Raw genomic sequence first — 17,560 nt, forward strand, 5'->3', positions numbered from 1 at the left:
AAGAAAGAGTTTGATACTCGGCCATCCACGGTCCAATACTAATACCTGGACACCTGGATTACAGAAAATAACGACCAAACAATAGAAATAAGAACGAAAATAGAAACAGCAAGAAATGCGTTTGTGAGATTTAAAACAATCCTCTGTTCCAGAGACCTCAGAATAGAACTAAGAGTGAGAAAATAAAGGTGCTATACGCTTGCAGTACTATATAATGGATTGGAAGACGGGACGGCACTGAAAGAAGAATAACCCAGTGTGAACCAAGTGCTCAATTCTTAGATCCACGATGCTTTTTAAAGAAAATATCGACATTTCCCTATTCCATCATCTAGTATCATTTCTGAAGATAAAGTCGAAAGGAAATGTTCCCACGACGTCCAATGTTTTATCAGGAGAACAAGCTTTAAACTTTCTGAAAAACTCCCTGATGATGTCCACCTGTTACATAAGATACTACAAGTTGTTGAGGCGGAAAAGGAACGGAATTGGACCCAGCGCTGAAGTAGAGGTAGACGACTTCATAGTTTTCGAGCTAACAGGTGCAGATTTTAGAAGCTCTGTTTTTGGTAATTAAATTCGGTATTTTCTACTGATCTCAAGTGTTTAAATTTTATACAGTCCACATCGTCACACGTTACATTGTCCTTCAAGCCGAATTTAGTAGGCAAAGCAGTGGAAAACACGGTAAAAATACGATTGAAGAAGAAAACAGACGAAATTCACTTGGCGGATCGCAGCAAGATAGGCTGGTTCGAGACACAGTGAGTTTTCTTATTCATTTTATCCGTTTGAAGTAATTTGGTTGAATTGAGCGACTGTAACAATTCGAAGAATAAGCTTATTTTCGTTTATGGTGATATTTTATCGGGTAGCAGCGAAAGCCTACTTGTGCGTATTTTGGAATTGCATGCCTAGTTGGTTATTGTATTATTACGAATTAAAAATAATATAATAACATATAATTTTAAACGTTACATACGATACGAAGTAAATAAAGTTTTATTTTTAAGTAAACACGTGCTCAATCATGGAAACAGAGAAGTTGTGCGATTTAACAAAGAGGCGAAGCGTTTTAAAATCAAAAGTTACACTTTTTGAAAAACATTTGAATTCAGTTGCGTCAATCGATTGCGATAGATACGACGTTAGATCCTCAGAGTGAAAGAGCAATGGCGGTTCAGTTAGAACAGCGCATGGACAGGTTTATAGGAATTTTGTATCAATTTGATCAAATTCAAAACGGGATAGAATTTATCAATGAGACGGAAACCAGTGTTGAACGCGAAGAATTTGAATTAGGTAGGGATTATACGCTATTGACTAATGCTAAATTAACAATAGAGGCATTATCAAAGAACAAAAAAAGTGGTTTAAATGACGATGATGCGCAGTCGCAAATATCGAAAAGTTCTTCGCAGTCAGCCAAGCTGGAAAGCGTTAAGCTACCGGAAACAAAGATTCCTAAGTTCGAAGGGGAATATTATAATTGGTTAGAGTTTCGTGACATATTTGAATCTCTGATTCATCATAATGATCATATTAGTGACATTCAGAAATATTATTATTTGAGGGCATCTTTGATAGGTACAGCAGCGCAGGTCATACAATCATTGGAATTTACAGCAGATGCTTATCATACGGGGTGGCAGGTTTTATGTCAACGTTTTAATAACAAACGACTGCTTGTGCAGAATCATCTCAAAGCAATATTCAATGCAGAAAGTATAATGACAGATACAGCCCTGAAATTGAGAAATCTTTGTGACAGTGTTTCAAAACATTTGAGTAGTTTGGAATAACTTGGTGAGCCTACAGAAAAGTGGGATACATTGATCATTTATATTATGATGAACAAATTAAGCATTTATACAGCAAGTGAATGGGAACGTCATCGGGCTAAGTTTGAAACGGTTTCATCAGATGATTTTAAGACATTTTTATGTGAACGAGCAAATGTTTTAGAGACACTGGAACATAATTTCGACAAACGAGATAAAAAGGTTGTTAATTCACGGCGGGAGACTCGTGGGCTACTAGGGGTCACAAACGAAGAACCGACTGAGGGCAAAAAAGAATTGGAATGTTTCCTGTGCAAAGGTAATCACTGTTTATACTCATGTGAGCAGTTTCTTGCAATGAGTTTTACAGATAGAAAGTCGAATGCGGAAAGATTACGATTATGTTGTAACTGTTTACGCCGCGGCCATAACGCGAAAGATTGTAGATGGTCGGTTTGTAAACTTTGTCAAGGGAAACCTAATACGACTTCACAATCCTGAGTTTTATAGAACCAGTAATAGTCAGGCTAATACAAGAAACATATCTGAAATTGAAGCGTCTAATTGTAACTTTTGTTCTTCGAATGGTTCAATTCTTCCAACGGCGCAAGTTTACGTTGTGGATAATGATGGAGTTCATGTCAAAGCTCGAGTCTTTTTAGATTGGGGATCCGAGTCAAACTTTATCACAAGTTCATTTTGCGAGCGCTACAATTTACAAATGGAGCCTGCGAATTTACTTGTTACGGGTATCAATAACAAGTTGTCTTACGCGCATAACAAATGTAATATTCGTTTGCTTCCGTTAAATGGATCTTATTCACTTCAAATGTCTTGTTTTGCCATTGATCAAATCACAGGATCATTGCCTCAGAGGGCAATAGACACTAGTAGTTTGCGTATTCCGACTGATATTAGTTTAGCAGACCCTAATTACAATGTACCAAGCTCAATTGAGATTTTAATAGGGGAAAATCATTTTTGGTGGCTTTTGGGTAATCGACAGCGAAGTTTGGGTCTCGGTAAACCAATTCTACGGAAAACACCTTTAGGATGGATAGGTCCTATGGATTTTTTGTATCAAAAGTCCAGTGGTACGTCTTGCAATTTTGGCCAAACTTTAGAAATCGACAACCCTTTGGAAATTTTGGGAAGTTAAAGAAATTGATAACAATAGTTTTACCTTGTCGGGTGAAGAGTTGTATGTGAAAATCATTTTAGGGCAAATATGAAAATATCTGAACCAGAAAAGTTAGGGGAATGACGCGATATAGCAGTAAAACGTTTTGTAAATTTGGAACGAAAACTAAGCAAAAACAATGAGTTTCAGAAATTGTACTGTCAATTCATGGAAAATTACGAAAAGTTGGGTCATGTGACGGAAAATGAACCCGACAGAGAGGCCGTAGAGTATTACATGCCACACCACGGGGTGTTACGCGAGTCCAGATCTACAACAAAACTCAGAGTAGTTTTTAATGCCTCATCACATACTTCTACAGGTATTTCATTAAATAAATTACAAAAGACTGGAGCTAAGATTCAACCAGATCTTTTTAATATAATTTTACGATTCAGGGCGAAGTCCATAGTAATATCGAGTGACATTAAAATTAAATTATTAAAATACATGTGACTTATCATTGGAAAACATTTACTGTTGGACAGATTCAAAAATTTTCTTAGGATGGCTTCGTACGACTTCAAATACATTAAAACCTTTCGTTAGTCATCGTATGGTCGAAATCCAGAATTCGACAAAGGGTTGTCAATGGAAACACGTTCCTACTGATAATAACCCCGCGGATGTAGTTTCCCGTGGATCGCGTCCGGGTAAGTTAATTTTGAATAAGCTATGGTGGAATGGCCCAACCTGGCTTACTGAAGAACAAAGTCAATGACCAGATATGATTATACCTCGTTGACTTACCTGAGGTCAAAAATTGTATGTTTGTTATTCCAGAACCAAATATTTCCGTTTCAAATATTTCCAAGTATTATTACACTGAAACTTACAGTTGCTTTCATGTATCGATTTGTCAATATCACTCGAAAAGAAAATTATAATCAAAGAACACGACATTTAACCGTATCTGAAATTAATCGGGCATATGAAAAAATTATTGTATATTCTCAAAAACAGTCATTTTTCGAAGAGTATCAATTACTGGAACAGGGAAAACCTTTACCCAGGAAAAGTCGTATATTAGATTTGTCTCCATTTCTTGCTACTAAAGGGATAATGAGAGTTGGTGGTCGGTTAAGGCACTCTCAGTTAACGTATGCTACAAAACATCTTATTTTAATTTCACATACTCACTATTTATGTAAATTGCTATTTGAATTCGAGCATAAACAGTTGCTACATGCAGCACCGCAACTTCTTTTAGTCCATATACGTGAAACCTATTGGCCTACGTCCGGTCGTAGTTTTGCCCGTAAGATTTGTCATGATTGTGTGATCTGTGCTAGATATCGAAATCAAAAGATAGAGCCGATTATGGGAGATCTCCCAGCGGTTCGTACACAACCAGCCTTACCTTTTACAACAGTCGGTATCGATTATGCCGGTCCATTTGATACTAAGGATCGCCGCGGACAAGGTCGAAAATTCTTAAAATCCTGGATATATCTGTTCATATGTTTAGTTACTCGCGCAATATATTTAGAAATTGTAACTTCTTTATCAACAACAGATTTTTTACAAGCGCTTACTAGATTTGTCAATCGTCGTGGTAGGCCTAGTCAGATATACTCCGCTAACGCCTGTAACTTTGCTAAAGTCAACAAGGATTTGCGTGCAATGTCTGATTTTCTTAACTCGAATGGTGCTGAAATTACGGAATCAGCTGCAAATAATGGTATAAGATGGCATTTTATACCTCCAAACTCTCCACACTTTGGTGCTAGGAGGCTGGGGTAAAGGCAATGAAATATCACTTCAAACGCACTTTAGGTCATCGCACTTTATTCATCGTAGATTTTCAAACTTTAATTATTCGAATTGAAGCAATCGCCAATTCACGTCCAATATCCCCACTATCCCATGATCCCGGTGATTTGACACCCCTCACACCGGCTCATTTCCTGATCGGAGGAGCAATGCACAACATAAGCATAACACAACTCTCATAAGTTCAGCTACATTTATTTCACGGCCGACTTGTCGTATTTTCTCACATAGTTCTTCTGAAGTTGGAGGCCTTACTTTGTAAACCTTATGCTTGATAGTACCTCGGAAATAGAAATCTATTGGCGCAAGGTCAGGAGAGCGAGGGGGCCACTTAAGTGCGACACACTGTATAAAAAGAGATAAACTCTCAAATAACGTTTTCGAAGTTGTCTTCTCTTCTTTTTCCCGAGATACCAAGACTTTTTGATTTGTGCTATAAGTGACGCCCCCTAGCGGCTGAGTTACAAACTTCAATGAAATTTTTCAGCCATTTTTATGCCAACCTGGCTTATAAGGATTTTTTCGCCTACAACAGCTAGTCCTTACCGTTGTCGAGATACAGCCACTCTTTACACTTATCGGGAGACCCTGTATATTGTGTACATTATTATGGTTTCAAATGTGTATCTATTTAATGTATGCGCAAACTCTTCGATCATGGATATTAAGTAATAAATATTTAACAAGATATATAAGACAAAAGATTATATTTATTAGATCTTCGCCGAGTGCCAAATAGTTTAACTAGTCTTTTTGTTACCATCGTAAAACTGTATCAGTACTACAAAATACGTAGCGGTGGTACCGATAAGATCAAACATAGTGGATCTGTTAATTTCGTAATAATCCATTGCAGTAAACCGAATTTTCGTGTTAGTTACTAAGTAAAGCAAGTTTTTGATACTTTGATAGGCTTCAGAAAACACTGAATATTTTAGTTGGATTCTGTAGCAGATCGTTATAATTTCTTCGGACTCCAGTACAGCCATATCACAACAGAACATTGTGATACCCAACCAAATCTTAAAACGTAAAAAAGTTGGTTTAAATTTTTATTTAAATTAGCTACTTACCAACATGAGAAATATGTAAATGATTCCAACAGCCAGTCTGGCATAATCGTTAACATTATCATCTTTAGTTGTAAACATGCTGTATACCAACGATACGCTCCATTGCAAGATTTGAGATGAACAGTGCAAACCCATCAAAAAAAGTTGTGGGCCAAACAGCTCATTAAATCGACCCACCACATCCGTCATCGATGAGTACAAATCTTTAACTTTTTGTGTTCCTTTAATCAGAAAACAACGATTTTCAGAGATTGCAATGTACTTTGATGCATTATCTACCTTTAATAAGAGTTGTTGATTGATCAGCTTCATAACTGGACAGTAGGCCATTAATATCATGAAATTTGTTTTTTAGCACTAAGGCGATATTTCCAATTATAGTTGAAAGTATGAAATGGAGGAAGAAGTAAATATAACTGGTGCTTTAACAAAGAAAATAAGTATTTTAAAATAAATTATTAGGTAAGTTATGTTACAAATTAACCACCGATTTGATAACTAATCACATTTGCTGAATATACCTATAAAGCAATAATTATCGGCGGAAGGTATTTTATTACAGGACTTTAAAATAGTAGTTCAGATTCTGAGCCAATCTGCCATTTGAACTAATACAAGATAACAATTTCCGTTCAATTAGTTAATGCATAATGTTGAGAGTTAGAAAAACAAGCCGAATGGTATGTTCAAGAAATTATATATTGAATAGTCAGACAAATTAATTAGAGATGAACAGTCTAGCTTATACATAAGATATTATTGCCAAAACATGCACTACTGGTTGTTGTTTCCATGACATGGTAAAACAATTTTTTTATTGAAAAACAGTTATAATGTGGTATTGAGAAAAAAATACAAACAGATTATCTCCGGGTCAAATATGATAACTGTTTAAAAAAACAAGTCCATTTTTTATCTTGCAATTTGGATTGGATTAGATGATAAAAAGCAAGATATTTACCAACACGTATACGCAATATCCAAGAATAAAAATAATTAACAACTTTCAAATAACGTAAAATTACTTCAACTTCAAAAGCTACAACGTTTCAGTTCACCCTGGTAATAGGTTTCAAAAGGAACATGTTAGTTTCTAAATTTTTTATTAAAAATACAGAATGATGATGATAGTAGAAATAGTGATAATATATAATAATTTCCTTCAGAGTAATTACTTAAAATTACTCCTGAGTAGTAACTACTTAAAGAACAAAAAACTGACAATAAACAGGTCGATATCGCCTTAAACCAAACCTGTAGAATTATTACTGGCTGCATGAAACCAACACCAATCAACCAATTGTACAAAGCAGCGGACTTCGCAGAACCAAGCGAAAGAAGAATGAGTATAGAGCACGTAGAAAAATTTAAGCAAACCTTCGACGATCGCCATGTCCTTTATGGCCAAGAACAACAACGGAAAAGGCTCAAATCGAGAAAAAATTTTCTTCAGTGTGCCACCGTGGAACCGCCCGACAAATTCCCTATCAACGAAAGCCCCTGTGCAGGGTCAAATTTGGACTGGAAGACATGGAGAACGCTAAACCGAATGCGAACCGGCGTGGCACCCGTAAAAACAAACAAGCTGAAGTGGAAAACTGAGGAAGACCAACAGTGCCTCTGTGAATGTGGGGAGGTACAAAACATGGACCACCTGCTGGGATGCACATTATGTCCTGCAACGTGCTTTATCGATGAGATGTAAATTGCAAATGAAAATGCCATAGACGTAGCCCGATACTGGGCAGAAAGACTTTGAATGGAATGATCTCGAACTCGAAAAAGTAAAAAAGTAAAGTAAATAAAATATATGGTTTATATGCGAAAATATTTAAAAATATAATTTTCAATTTGAAATGAATTAACATTTAAGAATAAAATTGTTTGCAGATGCCTTTTACTGATTCTAGTTCTTCGCGCGTTTATGATAGCACCCGCTTTAGAAAATAATTTCTTACATTTTGTTTCACAATAACATTGTGTTCAATAATCCACAATAACAACAAAAAGTATTACTCGACTTAATTTTGGTAGCGTCAAAAAATAATAAAAAAAAAAATGTCGACCTTACTACGTTTATTACTATTCAAATAACTTTGATTTCATCTCTGACTGACCGCTGCAGCTAGTGCGAAGTACGCACAACTGTTTCTGTTTTATGAGACGATTCCAAGAACAACCTTTTAATCGGAAAACGGCTCTAGCTGGTGCGAAGTGCGCATAGCTGTTTCGGTTTTATGAGACGGTTCCAAAAAAACCGGTTATATCGGCTAGCTGAAACTGCGGTTTCAAATTCAACGTTTGGAACACTGTTATTTTAGCGGTTACGTTAAATACCGACCATCCCTACTTTGTATTAATTTTCATCTATTAAAATATATAAGATGTACATAAGTAGATTCCTAAAATATAGTTCGAGCTCAGATCAAATGTGGAAATCATATGAGCACCAAGCTTTTGACATCAGAGCAAAACTCAATTTTATAATTTTGTAATCTGCTCTGGATGTTTCACTCGCTTTATTTTCGAAGAGTTGAAAAGTGAGTTGATTTAGTAAATTAGCAGCCATAGTAAAGGCAAATTTATATGTTTATTCAGCATAGTACAGAGACGATAATATTAGCCAGATCCTGATCTAGCTAAGGACATGCTTTAACTTAAGCTGTGAATTGCTAGCAACCCTGTGATTAGATGAATCCAAGCAGGTATTAAGTTAGGTATTACTTACTTAAATATTTGTATCTTCATATTTCAGATAAACTTTCGCGGCATTGAGCACTTTGTTTCAAACGCGAGTTAATAAGAAATTTAATAATAATAAATTGTTTTTAAATATTTCTATAGGTTGATTCAAAAGTGGCGTCATTCCTTTTAAGGGGTGATCCCTTGGGGAGAACAAGAAAAATACTGAAAAAATGTTTTTCGAAAATTTCTAGAAGATATTAACAGTTGAAGATCGAATTTCAACTTTGTTATTAAACATTATTTTGAAATTGTTCATCCATGTTTAATTGGTAGCATATTGGAATACTTAACCATTCAAAAAGAAAAATTACGATCTTTGCTTCAAATTATAAAAATTTTTGAAATTGAAAAAGTTCTGTTCTGCAATTTTTTGATGGAAAGTCAATGCGACAATGATGTTTTTTGTCATTAACAGATAGGTACAGGTAGATAGCCCTTGCTAATAATAACAATAATTTGTCAACCTGTGACTTACTTTGAAATTCTTTTCACGAATTTGCTGATATTTGATTAGTTCAGGGGAAATGCTACAGTAACAGAGCAGAAGCCGAAAAAACTCACGCCAACAAAGGGCGAGGAGAGTGGTTCCAGGAAGATAGTGAACGACAATCGATGTTCGGGTTCCAGGCACAGAGGAACAAGCATTGGACATAATCTAATCAGGGCCATCCACGGGTACTCAGAGCACAATAGCTAAAATAGGGACACTTTCTCACGCACCAAATAAATAGGTACCGAGGAAGGGCTAGGGAGTAGGAGTTAATTAACTGAATACGAGAAGCTGCTTGATGAGAGTGGATAATAAGGAGATTACACAGGCACTAGCTTGTTTGGAGTTAACAATTCAAATGTTAGGTTTATTTATAAACACCAATATTCGAGGTTATGAGAACAGGTTGACATTTCGAAAGTACGTTTCGCAGTCAACAAATCTTATTGAATTTATCGTTTATCTTTGCCTATCTTATTGTCACTCTGTATAATTCCACGGTTACCGGAGTTTTAAATAATTACGAAGCCACAAGTATTTGCGCACTGTTAATTAGGCTGATTACCTTGAAAAACATTGCTGCCGTATTTCTGATATAGTGTTTTGCAAATTTCTCAGTTTTTAATAAGAATTAATTTCTTTTACTATTTTTTCTGTACTTCTATAACAGCGCCAGACAACAGCTCCAAAGGAATGACGCCAAGTTTGAATCACCCTGTATATAGAAAATCTAACACAAAACATCGTGAAATTATATTTATGGGACATCTTGTAAATGTAATGACTTCATTTTTGAACTTACTTGAACAGAAATACTTTCTTTTCTTCTCCTCTGAATGTAATTCTTTCATACACAAGTAATGCAATAATGATCATTAAACTCAGTAGAAGTTGAAAGTTCGGATTCTTTAGCACATTTCGTTCTTTTGTTCGAATAGTATTTAATTGAGCAACATCTTCCAAGCTTAGAATGTCTGTGAACAAACTCTCCCAAACATGCCACTTGAAGCAAGTCTGATATAAAGCAGTAGACCAAATCAGAACGCCGCAAATTTCGCCCATCACAGCCACCAAATGGACCAATGTAAAGTCTTGTATTAAATAAATACTACAAATGTTGCGGTAAGAATTTAGTTAACCTGAAAAAGTTAATGTTTAACACCTGTAAATGGTCTCCAGCTCTGATGCAATCATAATAACAGCAACAAATGACAAGTAAACTAAAAAGGTTTTTCTTCTTAAAAATCGCTTCTCTTGGAAGCTAAAAAGCGGTACGACTACAAAAATGGCACAAACATTGCACATAAACTGGACCGACATCAAACTTTTTCTGCTATAGCTTAATACCATTTTTAATATTGTTCTGGCCGTTCTAATCTTTATTCAGTGTTTATAGTATTTCAGTAAAATCAATTGTATATAAGGATTGACCACTAAATTCAGTCAATACTTTTTAGTTTATTTAATGGGTGGGTAATACGCCTTCAGGTCAGGATTGGACTTGCATCACTTTCATTTATATCGGTTTTTGACTGATTTACTCATTACAAAATTGAATAGTACCGATTAAAGAAACATTCTAGGTGCGTATCAGTACTCGGTCTGACACCTAATGCTCCAAAGCTGATATCTATTTAAATATGTCTTTAATAAATCAACAATAAATATACAAAGTAATTGTTTCAATGACGGCAACCCGGAAAAATGCAAACACATTACGTATTCGAATCACACTCGATACTCCCCTGTCCCTAAAACGAGTTGCCTCAATAACTACAACTGACAGTAAATAAGTTCATTCAATTAACAAAAGTGCAAACCATGAATTGTAAACAAATTTGTTTCCTAATGCTTGATATGATAAAGTTCACTTAGTTACTATCGCTGCGAGTAGATGTATTATTGGAAATGCTCACTTAGTTTATTGCGAACCAAATGTACGTTAAACTAATTAATTATGAAACATAAAGTTCGAGTTTATTAGCAATGCAATTAGGTTACTCAGAAATTGAAAAGGGTCGTTGTGAACACGTTATATAAAGACTTTCAAAATGTTTTAAAAAGTAGGTAGGACAATGTGGACAAAAACTGAAATAACAATGTAACAAAAGTAATATTATGCATGACGCTTACTATTCAGATATGTAAGTTTAAAGGTTACCACATATACAGGGTGTCCCGTAAGCGCATGGTCAAAAGGGTACTGCGATATTCTGACGATCTGACCTAACTTTTATTAACAAAAAATGGCCGGCTCCTCTGCCAATCAATAGATGATCAAAGTTTTTCAAAAACTTTTTATATTTTTAAATATCCGGAGATAGATAGATATATAGATAAAAATTTATTAAACATTCACATTCATATACGCACAAACAAAGTTAAAACAAGAGTCAAGTTCAGGAAACCCTCCCATGCCTGGCCAGATGTTCGGCTGGTTGCTCTCTGCCCATGATCTAAATAGGCGCCATCTAAAAAGTCGTCCATTACCTGGGCAGTGCCCTAACATGGGCATTCCCGAGCTAGCCATACGCACGACAACGTCAGGAGATAGTCTTGAAGTGGCGGTTTGGTTTTATTCGAGGGGCATTCATAAAGGAAAAAAGGTCTTCCTGAAAGGAAGCCAAAAACCCCTTTTGCTTTGACCTTTAAGTTTGATACTGTCAGCCGTGGCGTTAACCGCTGGCAGTCTCAACCAGATGACGAAATCCATCCGCCCCGCCCCAATCGGTGCAAAGACCAGCCAGCACCAACCAGAACGAGACAGGACGAAACTGCCAAGTCACGTTATGTTGGATTTGTGCGTTTCCAGTCAGCTGRAAACGACTGTCTGCATTTGGCAGGCAATGTTTGTTTGTCGTCACGTACTGCCAGGGACAAAATCCTCATGAAATATGGGAAGTCGCTTATACAGGGGACCATGGGTTGGGTGATATTTCGCGTAAGGACTGAGCCTTGCACTCCGCTATGATCAAATTCAGCAGCGATGGTATCTATATAGTCGGCTATATAGGCCATCCTGTAGCTTCATGCATTTCGGTTATTCTGGCGTATCTGTCAGCCGATAGGACGCCTCTCAGGGCCCTATTTTGGGTCCACTGAACACGCCGTCTCGTGGAACCCCTGTCAGAATGCAAGATAGGGGAGCCGTAAGTCAGTATGGGCCTTATGGTGGAGGTGTAGAGCAGAAGTTTGTTTTGAGGTGACAGAAATGAATTTGGCCCCAGAAGAGAGTACAGTTTTCTTCGCGCCATGCAAGTCTTTTATATAGCATAGTCAACATGCTTGTTGAAACGGAGTCGAGCGTCTAGTTTGAATCCCAGGTATTTCACCTCTTTTACTGGCTTGATTGGAGTATTTTGGACCATGAGTGGCGATCGGATTTTATTGTTAGTGAATTTGCGAGAGAAGATAATAAGTTCAGTCTTCCTGGGACTCACTTTAAGTTTCTATTTGTCGAAACACGGCGTCAATAAACTCAGGTGATGTACAATGCGGGATTTAGCATTGCGTAGTATTAGTACACTGTAATCTCGATAGGATAACCTTCTTGGTTAATTTTCCGAGGGAGTTTAGGAGGGAAATTGGCCTATAAGAGGCGGGATCAGTCGATGTTTTGCCCGGCTTCAAGACAGGAATTACTACAGTAATAATGTAATGCGTAGTTACAACGTTTTTCAGTCCTGTTTTGTCTGAAGTTTTGCACTTCTGTGGGAAGTCCTGCAATTTAAGGACTGCGTTGACTATTTGCTCTATTAGCGCAATAGTTTTCCGCGGTAAGTTTTTGAGGAGTAAATAAGGGATGTCGTCTGATCCGGGGGCTTTTCGGCTATGGAGTCGCCAAATACACGATTGTATCTCCGACGGGGTTGTTATATAGGAATGCAAAATAGAGGGTGGTATAGGATACTTCCGTTCTACAAAAACAGCGGTCTGGCTTTCTATCTCGTTCTCCTGAAGGGCTGGTTGGACTTTATGTGCGATCAGCTCGCATTTGTCACTGGTGGTAATGTAACTCCGCTTGCTCGTAGCCTTTTCGTAGGCTTCTCGACAGTTTCCACAAATAATTGTCACGGGGAGATAAGTTTCGCAATTTTTCTGCCCAGGTAAAATTTCTGCATGCGGAAATTTTGCTCTGGATGTCTCGTGCAAGCTCTGCTGCCGTTATACTATCAGCAGATTGCCTGAAGCGCTGCCAACGCTTTCTGATTTTATTTTTCGCCTTTTAGGTCCAAAATTTCTTCAGGAAGGTTGTCACGCCGCGGTCTGTTCGGGAATTTTTTGGCCAAAGCTTGTTGTGTCCGTTGTATATTCTTTGCGAGATCTTTTACTGCAAGCTCGAGAGTCTCGACAGTATCGATCCGGTACGGAATACCGGTCAGGTCTTGTAGTGTGTTTCGATATTCGCGAAAATCTAATTCCTCGTATGAATATCAAAAGTCGTCAGGTTGTATGCGCTTTAAATCCCTAATGTCGAGGTAAATGGGCGAATGACCACTGCCGAGGGCGTCTATAACCACCATCTCCGTGAGGTTGGCGAGTCCTTTGGCTATTCCGAAGTCAAGGAAAGATGGGTTCATTCCACGGTTCGGATAATGCGTTGGAGATGATGTGGGCATTAATAATAGTAGGCCATTCTTGCGAACGTAGCTGGCTAGAAAATTGCCAGCTGCGTTTTTCAGTCCAGGGTTATTAAATAGTGGATGGCGGGCGGTGAAATCTCCCATAAACAACACCCTATTGGTGTTGAAAAAATGGATCAACGTCAGTGTTCTGTAAGCGAGTAGAAGTAGAGTACCCAAAGTAGATCAAAGCACCATCAGGAAGCTCTACGCCTACGTTGCCTATTACTGACTGCCTCCATGGCAGTCTCCTGTATGGGATCGTTGCTCTGACAGCTATGTCAACTCCACCCCTTAGACCGGGCCTATCGGCACGCTCGAGCCTGTACCCCCGTATTCCGATTCTGTCTCCGGGGCGCAAACATGTTTCCACGATTAACGCCACATCGACGTCCTCAGACGCGAGGAACTGCTCGAACTCGCCGAGACGACTCCGGAGTCCACATGAGTTCCATTCCCCAATCCTCATAGGACACAGTTAACAATATCAATAAAAAATCGAAGCTGTTGATATCTTCATTGAAGAACTGCGCTGAGACTAGGAATTTGTCCGTCTTCGAGGCGCAACCCCTCAATGCAGCGCTATCAAAACGAACCGCTTTTATTACCTCCTGCAAGTTGATCTACGTCGACAGCTCGGCGAATTCCCGCTGGACACTGTCCAGCATGGCCACCGCGTTCCCATTTATATCATGGGCTGGGTGGGCAGAGCTCGTCGGGACAGCTTTGTGCTGCCTCAGCGGAGGAAACTCCGTTAGTGAAGGCGGTGGCGGGGGCAGCATGGTCCTGTTGGCGTGACTTGGCGCTATGGTCCTGCTGGTTAGGGGTGGAGGGTGGATCGGACCAGGTGCTCGGCTGTTTTGACCCCAGGCTGGCTTCGTTGGAAGAGGAGCAGGGACGAAACGCCGCCTCTCCGTATGGACTTGCGCCTGCTTGAACAGGTAGACTGGGCAGGCCTCGTCAAAGCTGCGATGAGGCCCACCGCAGTTGGCGCATTTTAGGACTGATCCAGCGGGGCAGGCGGTGATTTCATGCCCCCCGGCGCATCGAGAGCATTTGAATTACCGGCGGCAGTTTCCGGAGACATGGCCCCAGCCCTGGCACCGACGACACTGCGTGAGAGTCCTCCGGTTCTTGCGGGTTTCCCATGAAACCCTAACCCTGCACACCACCCTCGCCTCGGCGTTCAGCTTTCGGAATGAGCTTCAGTTTTGAGGTGACGACTTTGAGGTGAGTGAGGTTCAGCTTTGTCGTCGGTGACGACGAAGTAGAGCGGCCTGAACAGTCTTCATTTTGAAGACACTCTTCACCACCAGCCCTTTGTCCGCCAGATCCTACTTAATCGCACGCGGTTCGACTTTCCCGTCTAACCCCCTCAGGACGAACGCGTGTGTTTTTTCCGTCGAGGGGGCGTAGGTATGGTACTGGCTCTTATTCTCCTTCAGGGACCGTTTTACCGTCGCCCAGTCCAGGATGGTGCTGCAGTACACTATTAGTGATTCCTTCGTTTACTTAAGCGTGAAAGCCTCACTGGTGATCGTTTTCAAGCCCTCAATCAGCATTGTGTCCAATCCTTCCAGGGCCTGAGAAAATACCCGTCGTGGGAGGCCGGGTCTGACTCCGATTCCTGTGAGCTTCCGGCATTCATGTCACTTATAGCGCAAACCCGATAGTTGCACAATAAAAAGGTTTTAAAATTTCTCGAATAACTCGCCACTAACAATGTTTAAGTATCTATCGCACATTTCCACTTCGTAGCACAGTCTACACTCGACTACACCGACATTATCAATATCAATACGACAATATCCGGAGAATGGTACGATAGATTGTAGTGAAACTCGCTGTGTTTGCGAATTTTTCTTATGTAAGACTCACATTTTTTTTTATGGTACCAACAAATTAAATGTGTGAACTGTTTTATCTAATGAGTAGCGTGTGAAGAAATTAGATTTTGTTATCATTTTCTTATTCAATAGTGAATTTTAATTTCTGATTATGGCTATTGAAAATTTCAAGTGTTTTCGCGTTTTTATCAGTTATACAGGTACTGCTGTTATAATGTCATCCACATATCTTTTGTAGAATGGGAGAGATATTTAAGTTTTTTATACATTTATTTTGTAGTTCTGCCACAACTCTGTCAGCACAGATGGAGGATAAAGGGTTTCCCATGCCCAATCCATAAATATGGTGGTAGTAAGCATTGTCAAACATGAAGTAGGTAACTGTGCTTCGTACAGAAATCAAACACCTCCAAAAAGTATTTTTGTTTATGTAGTTGATGTAGTGGGTGCTATTTAGGACCACCTTGATAACAGAATTTCTTTTGTAAAGTCAACTGGAATGATTAAAAAGAGTGACAATACGGTGGTACTTTGAATACTTTCTGTGCTGTTGTCCTGCAGTATTTTCCATTTTTATTAACAATAAGTAGTTTTATTTTTGAGAGGTATAGCAAGTTGAAGCCAAATACATGCTTAAAAATATGAGGTTGACATAGTTCAAATAAATCTACTGAGTTTCTTTATCAGATCTGATACTTCTACAAAGAAAAACTCCTCCGCTCCTATACAGAGAATTTTTATTCACCTAACTGGCATTTGCCATTAGGGTCCTCGAATGCATGTAAAAGACAAATAAATTCTGGAAACGGACACGTGTGAAGCGACCTCCTTTACTAAATCAATATTTTTAAAATTGTCAACAAAAATTTGGAACCAAAAGCATGGCGTCAAGATGTTTTTGGTTGTTTTCGGCTCCCTGGTTTTTGGTTATTCCCTTACTGTCTGGGGTTAACATGCCATGTGATTGGGATTTTTAGATGTTACCCAGAAGGAAGTGTGAATGTATTTGGCATGGGAGTGGAAATCGTTTGGCGTGATGACTGCTTCTTGAATCCCTGGAGTTTTGGGATTGACCTTTTGTGACTGCAACTTGCGCATGTGATATTTCAGGTTTTGTTCACTCTTACCAGAATTTATTGGTGCCAGTTACCGCACAGGTTTGGTTTCTGTTTTCAGTTTTTTGGTTTTCTTCTTTTCTATTTTCCCTTTTTTTATAATGATCTGTCGGTAATGTCAGTGGGCAGCTGTTGCATGTGTTTTGCGGTTTTGGCATTAACGCTAGTAGTCTGGTTCGCCGTTGGTGTTGCTCTTCAGGACCTAGACTTAAGTTTTCGTATTAACGCTAATAGTTGGGTTTCGCTATTGGTGTTGCGCGTTAGGACCTGGTTGCCTTTTAGAATGTCGCGAAGTACTCTTGGTCTTATTTCTCTGAACTATGGCACTACTCACTGATTGCCTGTCGGGCATTCCACGCACGTAGTTGGAACCCAAGTCACTGCACGAGGTTCTTTCCGCCGTAGGGAGAGTTACGCAAGTTTGGCTGCATATGACATACCACCATACACTTCAATTGCATTTCGATTCCGGCTTCTGTGGGTTGTTTGATGGAATTTCAGTGGGGGTGGTCGGTGCTGATAGTTTTCACTCTTAATCGATTATTTGATCGGCGTATGCTTGTGGTTGAGGCCTGGGACAAGTATAGCGTTTTGGGGTCTGGTGCATGAACAGGACGCCCTGAGTAGCGTGGTGTAGCTCAAAATATGGGAGAAAAAATAGAGGAGGAACAGCATTCCTTCAGAATGTTGTTTCATTTAGCGCCGGTTTAATTAACATCGCGTGGTGCCTCCCACAATATTAACACTGTCCTTTTATGCATTATTTCTTTTCCATTTTAATATTAAACTTTATTTAAATTCCTTGATGTATATGGTCAGAATATGATAGCTTAGCAATCATGATTTTTTTTGTAGCATTTTAGGTTCTGTAAGTTTGATGACCACAATCTGGCTAATCGCCGACAAACTTCGTATGGAAGTTTTCCTCCTTTCG

General features: G+C 38.8%; 2 protein-coding genes across 6 annotated transcripts in view; both read right to left on the reverse strand.

Moving 5' to 3' along the window:
- The window catches only part of LOC109541915 (leucine-rich repeat serine/threonine-protein kinase 1), a 444,231-nt gene that overhangs the window by 217,156 nt on the left and 209,515 nt on the right, over window positions 1-17,560 (reverse strand). The window lies entirely within an intron of this gene.
- On the reverse strand, window positions 5,427-15,513 carry LOC109541541. Its single transcript, XM_048670761.1, has 5 exons — window positions 10,205-15,513; window positions 9,845-10,150; window positions 6,087-6,229; window positions 5,808-6,028; window positions 5,427-5,756 (listed from the first exon to the last, which is right to left on the reverse strand). The coding sequence occupies exons 1-5, from the start codon at window positions 10,390-10,392 to the stop codon at window positions 5,475-5,477; spliced, it is 1,140 nt and encodes a 379-aa protein (XP_048526718.1). The 5' UTR covers window positions 10,393-15,513; the 3' UTR covers window positions 5,427-5,474.

This window comes from Dendroctonus ponderosae, unplaced genomic scaffold (assembly GCF_020466585.1).
Source record: "Dendroctonus ponderosae isolate FM_Combo_2020 unplaced genomic scaffold, Dpon_F_20191213v2 Dpon_F_20191213_1, whole genome shotgun sequence".
Taxonomy (NCBI): Eukaryota; Metazoa; Arthropoda; class Insecta; order Coleoptera; family Curculionidae; genus Dendroctonus; species Dendroctonus ponderosae.

Coding starts and splice junctions, on each gene's coding strand:
- LOC109541541 (XM_048670761.1), bottom strand. CDS start 10,392: ATGGTATTAAGCTATAGCAGAAAAAGTTTGATGTCGGTCCAGTTTATG. Junction 6,029..6,086: donor ATCAACAACTCTTATTAAAG/GTAGATAATGCA, acceptor TTCTGATTAAAG/GAACACAAAAAGTTAAAGAT. Junction 5,757..5,807: donor TTTACATATTTCTCATGTTG/GTAAGTAGCTAA, acceptor TTACGTTTTAAG/ATTTGGTTGGGTATCACAAT.